The following is a 17,053-nucleotide window of genomic DNA, read 5'->3' as shown; positions in this document are numbered from 1 at the left end:
TACTTTCTGATTATTTTGTATTTCCTTCCTTCCTTCCTTCCTTCCTTCCTTCCTTCCTTCCTTCCTTCCTTCCTTCCTTCCTTCCTTTGTCTATATTGTGGTTTGGTGGTTTTCTGTTTTCTGTACTGGTAATATTTGTGTTCTTTCTCTTCCTCATTTGTGTGTTTGGTGATAAAATATTAGACACAACACAAAAATGTAGTCCATGAAAGAAACAATTGATAAGTTGGACTTTATTAAAATTAAAAACATCTGTTTTGTGAAAAACAGTTAAAAGAATAAATAGATAAGCCATAAAATGGGAGAAAATATATGCAAAACATATACCAATTAAGAAAATTATATATGGAATTCCCTAAAACCTCTTAAAACTCAACCATAAAAAAACTAACAACCCAATTTAAAAATGGTCAAAAGTTCTGAACAGACACCTAATCAAAGAAGATACACAGATAACAAATAAGCATCTGAATATATGCTCAATGTCATATGTCATTAGGGAATTTTAAATTTAGACAATGACATACACTACACACCTATTAGTATGACTGAAACCCGATATTACTGACAACATCAAATTTTGGCAAAGATGTGAAGCAATAGAAATTCTCATCCATTGCTGGTGGGAATGCAAAATGTTACAGCCACTTTGAAAGATATTTTGGCAGTTACTTAAAAGCTAAACATTGTCTTACAATGCATTAATCATACTTTTTATATCTACGCAAAAACTTGCACACAAGTGTTTATAGCAGCTTCATTCATAATTGCCAAAACTTGGAAATAACCAATATGTCAATCAACAGGTGAATAGGTAAACAACTGTGGTACATCCAGACAATAAAATATTATTCACTGATAAAAAGAAATTAACCATCAAGCCACAGAACTACATGGAAAAACCTTAAATGCATATACTAAGTGAAAGAAGTTAGACTGAAAAGGCTACATACTGTAGGATTCCAAATGTATGACATTTTGGAAAAGGCAAAACTATAAAGACAGTAAAAAGATCATTGGTTACCAAGAGTTTTAGAGGTGAAAGGGAGAGATGAATAGGCAGAACTCTGGGATATTTAGGACGGTGACACTATTCTGTATGATACAGTAATGGTGGATACATGATATTTTACATTTGTCAAAAACCATAGAACTGTATAACACAAAGAATGAACTCTAATGTAAACTGTGGACTTTAATAATAATGTATAGTGTTTCATTGATTGCAATAAATGTGCCGCAGTAAGTCAAGACATTAACAAAATAGGAAACTGGGAGGAGGGGCAAAGGGGCTATATGAGAGTTCTCTGTACTTTCTGCTCAACTCTTCAAAAAAAATGTATCTTCTTATCTGTTAACTTCTTTGTAACCCTAAAGCTATTGTGAAAAATAAAGCTTATTAAATAAATAAATCTCCTTTGCTTCTTCAAAAGGTGTTTTACTGGAAATACTTGTTTAGGGTGTGCTGGAGCCTTAATTTTCGTATCATCAGCAACTAGCACGGTGCTGGTAGCATCAAGAAAACTTAATAAAGGCACGTTGAATAAATGAATGCATTTTTTAAAGTAATATGTCATGAAAAGACATGTAGGAACCTTAAATGTATATTACTAAGTGAAAGAAGCCACTCTGAAAAGGCTATATACTGTGTGGTTTCAACTATATGAAATTTTGGAAAAGACAACATTTCAGAGACAGTAAAAAGATAAGGAGTTGCCAGGAGTTTTGGGAGTGGGAGAGATAAATAAAGTGGAACACAGAAGATTTTTAGGGCAGTGAAACTCATCTGTAGGATACTGTAATGGTGGATACATGTCATCATACATCCGTTGAAACCCATAGATTGTACAACACTAGGAGTGAACTCTAAATGTAAACCACAGACGTTGGGTGATCAGGATGTGTCAACGTAGGTTCATAGAATACAACAAATGCACCACTGTGGTGCTGGATATTGATGGTGAGGGGAGTCTTGGGGGTAATATGGGAACTCTGTACTTTCCACTCAATTTTGCTGTGAACTTAAATCTGCTCTAAAAATTACAGTGTGTGTGTGTAATGCTAGAAAGACACTATGTTAATGCATTTTAGTACAATTCAATGCCATTAAACAGATGTTTTAAAAGTTATATGTGCCTGGCATTGTGGTAAGCTGGGAAGTATTAATAAACAAATATTATCTCAAACTATTGTGCATTATTACTCATTACTGACTTCCTCTAATAAATTTAACTAAGGCAGTGAAAGGAGAAAGTAAAAAAGTAAATATTTTATTAGCAGGGAGATTCCAAATTACTTTCCAGTTTCTTCCAGGGGACTTGGTACTTTGGATGTTTTATAAAGATGTTAAACTGCCACCAGAGAGTTTATACTCTTCAGTGTCTGCCCATATCATCAATATCACTACTCATACTTCTGCTGTCCTCATTATCAAAAAGTACTTATTTGTAAGCAGCAATCTGCTCTACCAGACATTGTACTAATATTTACATGTAGGTGTTCCCTGCTATCCTAAAGATCATAAGTAAAATAAGCAATGCTGAAGGGAATGATAACATAACATTCAGATAAAAAAACACAAATGCAATGAAATTTTAGTGAAATCTTAGTTAATGGAATTGTTCAGGGATGGAAATTCTGGCTAATTGAATTTTCTGTTCACCTGAAATTTAAATAGAAAGTCCTGTTGGTATCTTAATTGAGGTAAATAATTGTAAAATGTCTAAGACCAATTTCCATTCATCGTAAATGGTCCCTTGAACTATTCTGAGTCTTCTTTTGATGGCTAGGTATCTTGCAGAGTTTCTGTGTCATTATCCTGAGTATGAGTAATCATTGTCCAGGAATGATGATTGATAAAATTAAGGATGGGAGGTATGTTTTAAAAAATTAAAATGTTCAATTAAACAAGATCTCTTTCTTGGTGTTATTTGTTTCCCCACCCCCCCACTCCCAATTAAAGCATTATCAGTCAAAGTCCAGCATCATGCCCAGAGTCTGACAAAATCAGATTTATTGGCTCAATGCATTGAGGGAGGGGCATTCTAGAGGAACTACGGATTAATCCTTGATTGAAGGAAGGAAGAAAGTTTTGTAATGTTTACATTTACACTGAAAGATTCTGATGAGGTCTTAGGGAAGCAGGGGTAAATCCTGAATTGGTTGGAGTTTCTGAGGCAGGATTGGAAGAAATGGTGGTTAACTATGGACTAGGTTCTCTTATGGGGCAAGGATAGCTTAGCAGTTGGGTATCCCTGGTAATAAATGTAAGCAGCAAAGCAGGTTTGGGGCATCACTGGTAAGAAAGCAGTAGTCACTCAAAGGAGAAGGGGGTCGTTATGGCATTTTACAACTGCTGCATGACCTTGGGAGAAACAGTATTTTCTGCTAACTTTGCAGCTGGCTTTATCTGTCTGTCTTCCAAGCCTGATTAATAGCAGGGCTGCTTATTCTCAGTCCACACCGATTTTCACTCTTTCAGTCCCAGACAGATTTTGACTTTTTATAATCTAAATGTGGAGTACAACAAAACATTCTGGACAATTGAGGATTCTTGCTAGCTTTGATGAATTCAGTCTAGTCCTACAGGAACTCTCAATCACTAAAGGGTAGCAGCTCTTCCTCAGTCTCTAAACTTCAGTTTCTTTATCTGCAAAATAAAGCTAATACTATGTATCTCAGATGGTTATTATGGTTATCCAATATGTTTTAAGATGTGAAATGCTTTTGCAATATGCAGTGTACTATAAAAGGATGAACTGGGATTATTATTATTATTTACTAATTATAGGTTTTTGTCTAGAGTAGCTTACAACCCAACATAACATAGTTGGGACTGAGCATCTAAAGTCTGCTCAATAAATGAAGAGAAACAACAAACATGTTTTAGGTAGACTTGTAGTATTTTATGCATAGATCAAGGCTAAGACCAACCCTGGAATCATGAATAGTATTCACCACTCCTTCAAAAACGTACCTTTAGTTAACTAGAAATTAAGGACGGCCCTAGGTAAAACTATGCTGTTTATAATGTATACATTCATATACAGGTGTGATGAGATTTGAAATCTATTTAAATTAAAGCAAGGTGATTGGTCTGTATTTCTTCTTCCAGTGGGTTAAGCTGAGAGTGGAAGAAAGGAAAATACTTTTTGAACCTCGACTTTGGGAACACCAAGGACATGTGGGGTCCTTCAAGACATTAAAAATTGTGTGAGAAGTTGCCAAAATATACCTCATCATTTTCACTAGGGCTGCCTGGGACTCCAATTATTTCCTCTGTATTTTAGGGACAAACAACATATTCACAGCTTCATATTGCTTTTTAAAAAGCTTTTAAAAAGTTGAATCATAGCTCTTGTGTCTTGTGGGTCATTACTAGGTTAGTTTTGGTCTTTAAGATAGACTCATCTTATTTTAAGAATAAAAGTTTTCATGCCTATATTATATTCCCTCCTTTATTAGAGCATTTCACTCATGCAAGGAGAGGATGTTAAGGTAAAGGAATGAAACAGAAGACCAGAAAGTGGTAAAAAGCAGCAGTGAAGAAACCAAAACTAAAACAAACAAGCAAAGACCATATTCATCTCACAGCCTTTCAGGAACTGAAGGTAAATAAAATTATTTGCATTTTAATAAGCTTTTCTGAAAACATTAAGATAAATTGAATATGTTTTTCAGGCCAAGAATTAGAAAAGATTTGGTAAACTGTTTTATAGTATTGCCTGAGGAAGAAAACATTAGGTATTGATAGGGCTATTTGTAAAGTGAGATTTATAATTGAAAATGACTCTCTGTTGGGACAAAGCAATTGTCTTGAAATTCATGTAGTCCTTTTTGACAATTAGATGCAATGCGTAACCCTGTAGGCAATCTAAAATACTATTATTTCTTGTTTAATAGGACTGGTTCAATTTTTCTGACTTTTTAAATTAGATATGTAGAATACATGCCTCACTAGCAAATTCTTTAAAACAAAATTCTCAAGCTTCTTGTAAGATTGATAAGAAGGAAATTCTGTAGTAGTACAGGACTGAGGTGGCCTTCCTAGAATCATTATCCCCAAAGGACACTTTGCAGGTATTCTCTGATCCTCCTTTGCAGCAGTTCCCATTAAGCTTTAACAGAAGGACAGAAAGTAAGAAGTCTTCCCCTTATGATTCCTACTAGGTTTCCTCAAAATAATTATTTGACTTCTCTGAATAAACATGGTAGAGCTTGGCAGAGAGCAGATTGTTGGAATGATTTTAAAATCGTAGAAATAAATAACCAAACTTGTACAATTATATCTTATGTTATTGCACACATAAAATTATTTTACCATCTCTATAAATTATATCTTCTGGAGTTAGTGAAAGGGTTGTGATGCAGTTGTGTGGGATAGACTAGCAGTTGTGAATGGTTGCCACATTTGGGTTCAGATTTCCTTGTGGCTTAGTCTCTTAGCAACATCAGAGGCATAGGAGAACTGTGCCAATCTCTGCTTAAAGGGAGATAAAGGGGAATCTGTATGCCCAAAGTGGGGTCTAAGTGCTTTGGCAATGGGCTGAAAATCAGGAGAGGCTAGGGACCACAGTGGTGAAACTGACCCAGAGAGCAAACAAATGAGAACTCCAAAATCTTAGACAGGATTTGATCCAAAATGCTATTCAAGCTGCAGGGGAAATGCTGAGTACAGACGTTATACTTACTGAAGTCCTAGTGACATTATCTCATCAAGCCCTCAGTAAATATCTAAGGTTTTTTTTACTGGGTGTCATTTTAAGTCCTCTATTCTTCTGTGGCAAACTAAGAAATGAAAAGTTGTAACACATATTTCTAGGATCCGGCTGCTACACAGGAAATTGAGAACCTAGGCAGAGGGGCTAGTCCTCCTGCCAGATCCAGTGCCTCTGGGGAAGTTTCTCCACAAGTCAACTGCCTGAGAGCTATTTATTTACATCATCACCGCTTGGTTATATTAGACAATGCAATTTTGAAATGTGTGGACAACATAAGAGCTATGATTCAATTTTTAAATGGGCCCAAAGCATTGCCCTTGCTATGGTCTAAATGTTTGTGATCTCCCAAAAATCATATGCTGTCACCTAATATCCATTGTGATAGTATTAAGAGTTGGGGCCTTTGAGAAGTGATTAAATCATGAAGGCTCCCCTCCTCATGAATGGGATTAGTGCCCTTATAAAAGAAGCATGAATTAGTTCCCTTGCCCTTGTTGCCATGTGAGCACACACAGGAGGCTCCATTCACGAGGAACAGGCCCTCACCAGACACTTAATCTGCCGGCATATTGATCTTGGACTTCCCAGCCTCCAGAACTGTGGGCAACAAATTTTTGTTGTTTATAAATTACCCATTTAAGGTATATTGTTATGGAATCCCAAATGGATTAAGACAAAAATTGGTGCTGACAGTGGGGTGCTCTGGTTAAAAAAAATGTGGAATGGCTTTGCAACTTCGTAATGAACAGAGGCTGGAATAATTTGGAGGAGCCAGCTAGGAAAAGCCTATATCAACATGAACTAACTGTAAGGAGAAATTCTGGTGAGGGTTCAATAGAAGAGGAGAACTGTAGAGAAAGTTTCAGTCTCCTTAGTGATTACTTAAGTGGTCATGATCAGAATATTGATAGAAATATGGACAGTAAAGGTCATTTTTATATGGGCTCAGACTTACAGGAGAAACAAGTTATTAAAAACTGAAGTGAAAGCCATCCTTGTTATAAAGTGGCAAAGAACTTGTACGAATTTTCTTCATGTCCTAGTGCTCTGTGGAAGGTAGAACTTGTGAGTGGTGTGATAGGATATTTAGTGAAAGAAATCGCTAAGCAAAGTATTGAGGGTGTGGCATGGCTTCTCTTGATTGCCTACAGTAAAATGAGAGAAAAAAATGAATTAAAGATGAAATTTATAATCAAAAGGGAAGCAAAATTTAAAGATTTGGGACATTCTCAGCCCAGCCATGTTGCAAAGAATGAAAAAGTGTGTTAAATAGAGAACACGAAGAGTGTGGCCAAGAAAACATTTGATAAGATTAGTATAGATATAAGGAAGCCAGAGGCTATTCATCAAGAAAATAGAAGAAGGAATTCTAGAGATTTTCAGGGCTACCCCAGCCATCACAGGCCCTTTCCAGACACTGGATCTGCAGGCATCTTGATCTTGACTTCCCAGCCTCCAGAACTTTGACTAATACATTTCTGTTGTTTATAAATTACCTAGTATAAGGTATTTTTTAGCAGTGTCCTGTACAGACAGAGACAGCACTGAACAAGGGCCATGCATCCAGAAATAAATTTTGTTTCCAGAAATGCCTTTGAGAGGAATCCCCTAATTAAAAATTCTCAGTATTCTGCCATCAGAACTCTTCCTTATAGAGAAAGTATATGGGTTATGAAAAAATGTGAATCTTCTCTTGCTTCACCTTAATAGTATGATTAGCAATTTTTTTTCTATTAAAATGCTGGATTTGTTCCAATTTGCTGTGCTGTATAAAATCTTGTATGCTTTGTTTCAAGGACTTTGGAGGCTAGAAGACATAATTAATTAGTTCCTGTATTAGCATAAATGGCTATAGACTGAAAGAATTCTAGAAACCACACAAACTTCCAAATAGATCACAGTTCACACAAGACATGTGAAAGTGGAATGATGACATTTTAGTCAATGATGTCTTGCACATACAAAGGTAGCCCCGTAAGATTATAACACTGTATTTTTACTGTACCTTTTCTTTGTTTAGATATGTTTAGATACACAAATACTATTGTGTTACAGTTGCCTACAGTATTCAGTACAATAATATGCTGTACAGGTTTGTAGCCTAGGAGCAATAGGCTATACCATATAGATTAGGTGTGTAGTAGGCTATAATCTAGGTTTGTATATGTACACTTGATGTTTGCACAATAATGAAATCACCTAATAATGTATTACATACAACATCATCCCCATCATTAGGCTACTCGTGACTATATTACAAAATGAGTGACTCTATATTTATGTTGGCTGGGAATTTCTGCCTTTTTGTTGGCACTTCTGTGAAGGTGACTTTAGTTAGCTAGTGGGGTCTTGTAAAATTTTCAAAATAAATGTCCTGTAACTTTCCGTCACTGCTAATATAGTTATTTTCCTGGGGGAGTTGGTGGAGAACGAGGATGTAACAAAATCAGTTAAACAATGTCATTGTGCAAGTTCTGAAAGGTTGTCTTCCTATATAGCATTTCCTAGCTGGTTGACTCATTTGGCCGCTAATATGGTGGCTTGTTCAGGATTTATCCAATTCATGTATATATGTTTTGTCTCCCACCAACTCTAATCATTTGCTGCCGGAGACAGCAGCAGTGTCTCCCTTTTCTTTTGTAAAATGGTATAACCAGTTTGGAATACAGTTAGATGGATTCTTAAAAAGCTAAATAATCCTGCAGAACAAAAAGGACAGTAGACAAAAACTAAAGAAAGATGTGTAAAGAAATGTCTTTAGTTAATAACAATGTATTAATTTTGATTCTTTTTTTTTTTTTTTTTTTTTTGAGATGGAGTTTCACTCTTATCACCTGGGCTGTAGTGCAATGGCATGATCTCAGCTCACTGTAACCCCTGCCTCCTGGGTTCAAGCAATTATCCTGTCTTAGCCTCCCGAGTAGCTGGGATTACAGGTGCCTGTCACCACCGCCACCATGCCCAGCTAATTTTTGTATTTTTAGCAGAGACGGGGTTTCACCATGTTGGCCAGGCTGGTCTCGAACTCCTGACCTCAGGTGATCCACCCACCTCGGCCTCCCAAGGTGCTGGGATTACAGTCGTGAGCCACTGCACCTAGCCTGATTCATTTTGAATTAGTACACTTTATATATATATGTGTGTGTGTGTATATATATATATGTGTATATATGTGTGTGTGTATATATATATATACATATATATGTCATATGTGTCAGCAGTTCATTCCTTTTGTTTTTGAAACGGAGTCTTGCTCTGTCACCCAGGATGGAGTGCAGTGGCGAGATCTCAATGCACTGCAACCTCCACCTCTGGGTTCTAGCAATTCTCTGCCTCAGCCTCTTGAGTAGGTGGGATTACAGGCGCCTGCCACCACGCCTAGATAATTTTTGTATTTTTAGTAGAGACCGGGTTTCACCATCTTGGCCAGGCTGGTCTCAAACTCCTGACCTCATGACCCACCCACTTCGGCCTCCCAAAGTGCTGGAATTACAGGCATGAGCCACCGCTCCTGGCCCATTCCTTTTTTATTGCCAAGTATATTCCATTATATGACTATACAACAATTTGCTCATCTATTCACCTGTTGATGGACATTGGATTGTTTCCAATTTGGACTATTATGAAGAAAGCTGCTATGACCATTCGTATACATGTCTTTGTATACACATATATTTCCTTTTCTCCTGCCTGGATACCTAGACATGGAGCAGTCCCCAATGTCGATAATTGGGGAAACGGGGTATCGGGTATATAGGAACTCTATATACTATCCTCATGATTTTCCTATAAATCAAAAATTATTCTAAAAAAAAAGTTTGTTTAAAAATGATTTAAATTTTATTTAAAGAATAAACTAAAAATTAATTATATGTCTACTATACAATTCAAGCAAGCCATGTCTAGCTATTCAGGCAAGAGAAAAGAAAATATATGTGCATACAAAGATATGTATATGAACGTTCTTAGCAGATTTTTTCATAATTGTTCTAATTGGAAACAACCTGAATGTCCATCAACAGGTGAAGAGAAGAATAATTTCTGTATAATCATATAATGGAATACTATTTGGCAATAAAAATGGTATGAACTATTGACACATATAACAAGCTGGGATAAATCTCAAAATAATTTTGCTACATGAAATAATCCAGAAAAAAACAAGCGCCTATTGTATGATTCTGCTTATATAAAATTCTAGACAAGGCAGACAGATTTATAGTGATAGGAAGATCCCTGTTGTTGGAGATGGGCAGGAGGGAGGGATTTCAAAGGTACACCAGGAAACATGGGGGTGATTAATATGTTATCTTCATTGTGGTGATGGTTTCACAGGTGTATACATATCAGTCTGCCCTTAGAAATTGCACACTTTAAACTGTGTGATTTATTATATGTCAATTATACTCTGATAAAGCTGTTTATTTTAAAAGTTATATGCAGCCACACATACAAAAAGGGAGATTATTATCTTAGGCTCGTATAATTAGTACCCTTGATCACAAAACATGTCTGAGCTTTTTGGTGATGGAACTTCTGCTACTATGTACTAGTGTACCTATCACACATCCATCTGGGGACCAGTTTCTTGTTCTGTAGAATGAAAAGTGACCCTTAAGGTCTTTTATACATAGATACATTGACAGTAATCCTAAACATGTATCTTCTATAACAATTTAAAATGAATTCAGTTGTATTGATTTCAAATAAATATTAAGTTAAAATTCCCTAATAAAGTGTTACTAATTAGAAACTTCAAAGTATAAATGGCAATTAATACTTTAGAATCATTTGTAATATACCCATTATTTATTTCTGAAAATCTGTTCTGTATCAGGCAATTAATTTCAAGGGTTTTTTTTTTTTTTTTTTTTTAAGAAAAACCGCTTTATTGAGATAAAATTTATATGCCATGTAATCTACCCATTAAAAGTAAACAATTCCTCGTTTTCTAGAATATTCACAGACATGAAATTATCATTATGGTCAATTTTATAATATTTTCATTATCTTTTTTTTTTTTTTTTTTTGAGACGGAGTCTCACCCTGTTACCCAGGCTGGAGTGCAGTGGCTGGATCTCGGCTCACTGCAAGCTCCACCTCCCGGGTTTACGCTATTCTCCTGCCTCAGCCTCCTGAGTAGCTGGGACTACAGCCACCTCGCCCGGCTAGTTTTTTGTATTTTTTAGTAGAGACGGGGTTTCACTGTGTTAGCCAGGATGGTCTCGATCTCCTGACCTCGTGATCCGCCCGTCTCGGCCTCCCAAAGTGCTGGGATTACAGGCATTATCTTATAAAGAAGCCCGAGACTGCTTAATGGGTATAACGTTTCCTTTTAGAGTGATGAAAATGTTCTGGAACTAGAAAGTGGTGGTGGTTGTATGAATTCTGAATGTACTGAATGCCATTAAATTGTGAATTTTAAAATGATGAATTTTATGTTATGTTGTATTCTATCACACATACAAAAACACAACCATAGACTTTAGCTATCACATCTATATTCCATTCCTCCCCACTGACCCTAAGCACCCAGTAATCTACTTTCTGTTTCTATAAAGTTGCTTATTGTGGATATTTTATATACATTGAATCATATAGTATGTGTTTATTTTGTTTGTTTGTTTCTGGCTTCTTACACTGAGAACATTTTCAAGGTTCATTCATGTTGCAGTATATGTCAGTATTTCGTTTTTTATGGTTAAATAATATTCAACTGTATGAATGTATCACATTTTATTTATTCATTCCTTAGTTGATAGACATTTAGGTTGTTTTCATTTTTGTCTATTATGAGCAATGCTGCTATGAACATTCATGGACAAGTTTTTTGTAGACACATGTGTTAATTTACTTTGTTTATATCCCTAGGAGGGCTATTCCTACCAGCAGTGTATGAGGTTTCCCATTTCTTCATATCTTTACCAACATTTGTTATAATCTGACTTTTTTTTTTCTGAGACAAGGTATAGCTCTGTCACCCAGGCTACAGTGTAGTAGAGCAATCATGACTCACTGCAACCTCAACATCCTGGGCTCAAGTGATCCGCCTACCTCAGCCTCCCAGGTAGCAAGTAGCTGGGACTACAGGCATATACCACCATGCCTGGCTAAGATTTGTACATATATATATCTTTTTTTTTTTTTCTTGGTGGGGAATGGGGGAGAGACAGGGTTTTTTCATATTGCTCAGGTTAGTCTCGAACTCTTGAGCTCAAGAAATCCACCCACTTTGGCCTCCCAAAGTGCTGGGATTATAGGCCTGAGTCACTGTGCTCACCCTATAATTTGACATTTTAAATTATAGCCATCCTAGTGCATCCTAGTGAGTATAAAGTGGTATCATGTGGTTTTGGTTTACATTTCCTTGATTACTAAACATGTCAAACACCTTTTCATGTGTATTTTGCCTATAAATATGCTCCTATAGTCAATATTTTGCATAGACTCTTAAGGGGTTCACAGACCTTCAAAGTTATGAACCCCTAGAGAAGAGTTATTGGGCGGACACATAGAGAGAAATTGTCATGAGAGTAATTATAAATAATATTTAAACATAGTATATAATACAAAGCATACTTGTCTCATTTGTGCTGCTGCATATTCAATAAGAAAACTGAAGAAATAAATTTTAACATTAATTGTACTAAAATTTTAGATTAATTTCCACTGCATGATTCTTAATGGGAGTGAAGAGGGAAGAATCCCAATTCCTATCAGAATCAGGAACATACATTACACATCATCATCTCTGAAACCAAAGAGAAACCTCATAAACTAAGTGAGTCAGGAAAGGTTACCTATATTTTTATATCTTTCTTGTACAAATGAGAAAGTACTAAATAGAATTAGAAAACCAATAGATTGATATCTACAAAACAAGGGAGGTATTTGCGTAACAGGAGAGTGAAAAGAGGTCTAAACATGTACTAAATTGAAGGATCAGTATTTTCAGGATAAGTATTAGATATTGGGAAAAAATAAACACTATTCAACAAGAGTCAACAGTTATTTTGGCTGAGCACCAGCTTACCATTGCCACTGCATCTTTACACTTATGACATATGAAGTTGTCTGTTCCCAGGTGGAAAATGAACAATTTGCACAGTGGTCTGAGGAGTCACCTTCAAAGACTGGACCTTTGCTGTGACTGTTGGAGTACCAGTGGTTTTAGCTTTAGAAACTCAAAGAAATTTGCTTAGGTAGCTTTTGGAGGGGCATTATACCCTGGTGACAAAATCTTTAAATGGGAGAAAAATCTACTTATGTTAGAAGCTTGCACATTGGCATTTCTTAAGGCAGTCATCCTTGGTTTCTCCATAACATCAGCTTTTAGACAATGGAATGATTTGGAGTTGCAATTAAAATCCTGAGCAGAATCCCTTGTAGTATGTTTCATTACATAACTGCAAAGACAGCAAAAAAAGATAAGCAATTCAAGCTCTCTACCTTATTTCACCTTCTCTAATGTGACCTGCCAGTTCTTCAATAAACTTTTCTCCTTTCATCCAGTAGATCATTGGCCCAGACTCTCCACTGAATCCGAAGAATGCTTTGCAGGGAATGTTCAGAGGCTTACCTGAGAATGAGAGAAAAATAAATGAGCAAATGACTCCTGATTATCAGTGGGAGACAGGAAGCGACCATTTAACATCCAAAGGAAAACTCAGAGGTGACCCAATTTTCAACTATTTTTCTAGTCATCTTATCATTGTACCTGAGAAAAATTTTAAATAATTATGAGAGTTTCTAGAAAAGTCTTAAATTCAAAGTATAATCAAAAGTGAGAAAATAAAGTTACTCAGTTTTCTGTTTGTTTGTTTGTTTGTTTTTGAGACGGGGTCTGGCTGTGTCACCCAGGCTGGAGTGCAGTGGCGCAACCACAGCTCACTGCAGCCTTGACCTCCCTGGCTCAAGTGATCCTCCCACCTCAGCCTCCCAAGTAGTTGGGACCACACAGGGTCTCCCTGTGTTCCCAAAGCTGTTTGTTACTCAGGTTTTAAAACTGTTTATTTTTACTGCCTCCTTCTTATAATATGAAAAAAACAAATGAAAAGACTATCTTTTTTCTTTATTTTTGAGAATATTAAGCACTGCTAACTTGAACTTACCCTTGAAGCTAACATTAATCAAAAGTATAAGTTAATTTTTGGTTGGTGAGAAGACATATCATAATATACTCTCCACTGTTATTAAAATTACATGGAAATTTGTTTATTCTGATTTTTACATGTTTTAAGAAAAATTAGGTAATATAAACTATAATGGTTATTTTTAGACATCAAATTGACTGGATTAAGAAATATTAATATCTAGATAGCTGGTAATGCATTATTTCTGGGTATGTCTGTCTGGGGTTGCCAAAAAAGAGTGGTATTTGAGTTTGGTGACTGAATGGGAAGATTCACTTCAGTGTGAGTGGGAAGCACCCAAGTGGCTGGGAGCCTGGATAGAACAAGAAGTCAGAATGAAGGCACTGTGTAAAATGGGGCCTCCTTGAGGTGGTCTATCAAAAAATGACTGCTCTTTTCTTGGCACTACACATAGGTACTGACAATTGCTGCAATTTCTCCTGGAAGGAATGTTTTTACTCTCCCATTAAACAGATTCTTGTCAAATAAACACAAGAGACAGATATTTCAGCAGTCTAGTTTCTACAAATGCTGAATAAATATCCTGAAGCCTCTTGTCAATGGTTGAAAACAGGAAAACCATCCAAACATCATATGTAATACTCTGAGGAGAGTCCCAAAGTGATCAGCTCTTATGCCTGATACAGGGACTCAATGTGTGCCAGGGGATGGGCACCTCCTCTTCTAAAAGGCATGAAAGGGATCTCTGCATTTATTGGGCAAATAACCTGAAACATAATGTTTCAAGGGATTTCTAAAATCTGGCTTAGGCACAAACTCTTATCTAACATTTTATCTATTTGCTGCTGTACGGTTTTGCCTCCAGGCATTTTCAGAGTAATTCCTATGTTACTATGTGACCTGTTAGTAGAGACAGCCAACTTATGTTTGCATCTAAAGTAGGTTGAAGACTATCAAAATAAAGAGAACTTTGTGAGGTGCTGCCTCAGTGCTATGTAATAAAGTAAGTGAAGCTTCTTGCAAAGTGGCATACATGCAGTGGATTGGCTCTCGTTGCGCTATAATTCCCCAATTTCTCTTATCAGAGAGCTCTGTGAACATCTGCATTGTGAGAAGGCTGCTCAGAGATCTTAAAAATCTAGAAATCTCAACAGTCTTAAATTTTACAGCCCTGTATTTGCTGGACACATCTTGAAATGAATAAACTCAAATTATCAATGTGTTCAGGAAAGTCTCTGGGGAAAGAGTTCAAACATCTATGTATCATTGAGTTTTATTGGATTTTAGAGCCAAAACTTTTCCAAACAAAACTGCGAGGTAAATCAAAATGTGATGACGTTGTGATGGTAGTAGAGTTTGTGTGCCTCTGTGTGTCTGTGTCTGGTGGGTAGATGGGGGGATTTAAGAAGGGAGTGGCAATTGGAGAGGAGTAGGAGCCACATCTTATAAGTCCTACCATTTATAAATAATGAAGATATACATCAGTGGTATATTGGTGAATATTTAAAACTGGCTTTCTGGAAATAATATGCATGTAAATACATAAGTTTACAAATTTTGTGGATATGAAGGATGTCACAGCGTTTATAAAATACATAAATAATAACAAAACACAATATGTTATGGTAAATTCCATGTACTCAATTGATTCTCACAGAGTGCTTTCACTGATTTTTGTGGAACCTATGTTTGCAAATGAAAAACAAGTGTAGTTCCAATATGCGTATTAGTCAATATGTTCATGAACATTAATGACAAAAGTGGAAATAAACCAACAGACGAATATCAGAATTTCACTCATTCTTCAGTTATATGAGTGACTTCTTTTGATGAATTGGATAACAGATTATATTTGCATTTCAAATCCATACCATTGCTGTTAGAAACACTTTAAAAGAAACAGACCAAATTATCTGATGTGAAAGAATTGTAGGTGAGGGTGAAAAGATAAAATCTTTTTTTATTTTCACCACTTATCTTAATCTCCTCTTCTACCAGGATTTTCTAAAAATTTCTCAAAGGCAACAGTTTCATCTTCAATACTTTCATCTAACTCTGCTCCCCACCCTTTAATGGGCTGCATATTTTTGTAAAGGCCACAGATAGCCATCACTGCCCTTTTCTTGACAAACAATTTTTTCCATTCTGTTTTTCTCTTTAAACAATTTTCAACCTCTTTTAAAGTCTCCTTCATATTGTCCTATTATCTCTGCTTCTTGGTATGCAGTTTTTTTCCATTGTGTCAAGGGAAGCACCATCAAGGTGGTTAATTTTCTTATGAAGTTTATAATTTCATTTCTGTATTTTCATTTACAGCAAGGATTGTTTTCTGTGGTAGTCCCAGATGCTGAGGGTTATAGAGGAATTCCCTTAGAGAAGTTCCAAGGTTGCCTCTACCAAGGCCCTACAAGTTTCACTGGTTTGGAACCAGTTTTTCTGTCAATTTCTTTGCTTGGGGGTTTGTGCCATTTATGAGTTATGTGAATTTAGAGTCCACACCCATGCTCGGTACAGGTTTAGAGTTCCAGTTTCTCTTAAATGTTTCATTGGATTCATAGATATGGCCCTGGACTGAATGTGAATTTTCTGTACACTTTCCTGAATCAATAAGCAGAGTTTTCTAGGCCCCATTTCATAGATTTCAGGGTTTATAAATCATTCAGTTTTCTAGATTTTTGCTGGGATGTGTTCTAACTCCATACTTCACATAGATCCTGAACTCAAGCCCTTATACCCTGAATGTCTACATTTGGTTTTGATATCTCCAGGAGATCTTCAATTTCAATTTATACTTCTTTCTCTTACTTTGATCTCCCTATTTATCACTAAAGCCTGAGAATTTCCCTTACTTGCTTTCCAGTTGGGCTAAGCATGTAAATTCTTTGCCTTATGTTGACCAGCATTTCTCTGTAGTTAGAACAAGAGGTGATCTTTACCATATCAATTCATTCTACCTTATTGACTAGGTGCCTGAAATTCTACCACAAAAATCTATAAATTGTGTATCTTTGTCTTACGTAATCAGGTTAATTTTAATTTCACCAGTCTTACCAAGGAGTTAAACATAGAGTTTATATTAATGTTACTGTTAACGTATCCTTTCTTCCCTGGGCCCACATTTTGATTTGGCCTTTCAAAATAAGATAAAAAGAAGAATGGATAGTTGTGATGCCAATGTGAAAACCAATCACCTTCCTGCTGTGCTTTATGTGTTTAACTTTGTAGCTTCACCTTTCAAGA

At 36.1% G+C, this 17,053-nt stretch overlaps 1 protein-coding gene across 1 annotated transcript in view; it reads right to left on the bottom strand.

Annotated features, from left to right (window-relative positions):
• The window catches only part of IL1RAPL2 (interleukin 1 receptor accessory protein-like 2), a 1,250,305-nt gene that overhangs the window by 52,428 nt on the left and 1,180,824 nt on the right, over positions 1–17,053 (bottom strand). The window contains exon 7 of the mRNA XM_011968259.1: positions 13,170–13,299. Within this exon, the coding sequence (XP_011823649.1) occupies positions 13,170–13,299 (130 nt within the window). The remainder of the gene's footprint in view (positions 1–13,169; positions 13,300–17,053) is intronic.

This window comes from Mandrillus leucophaeus, unplaced genomic scaffold, assembly GCF_000951045.1.
Source record: "Mandrillus leucophaeus isolate KB7577 unplaced genomic scaffold, Mleu.le_1.0 Scaffold834, whole genome shotgun sequence".
NCBI classification, from domain to species: domain Eukaryota; kingdom Metazoa; phylum Chordata; class Mammalia; order Primates; family Cercopithecidae; genus Mandrillus; species Mandrillus leucophaeus.
Note: the sequence above shows the minus strand (reverse complement) of the source record. Positions and strands in the feature narration are given on the sequence as shown.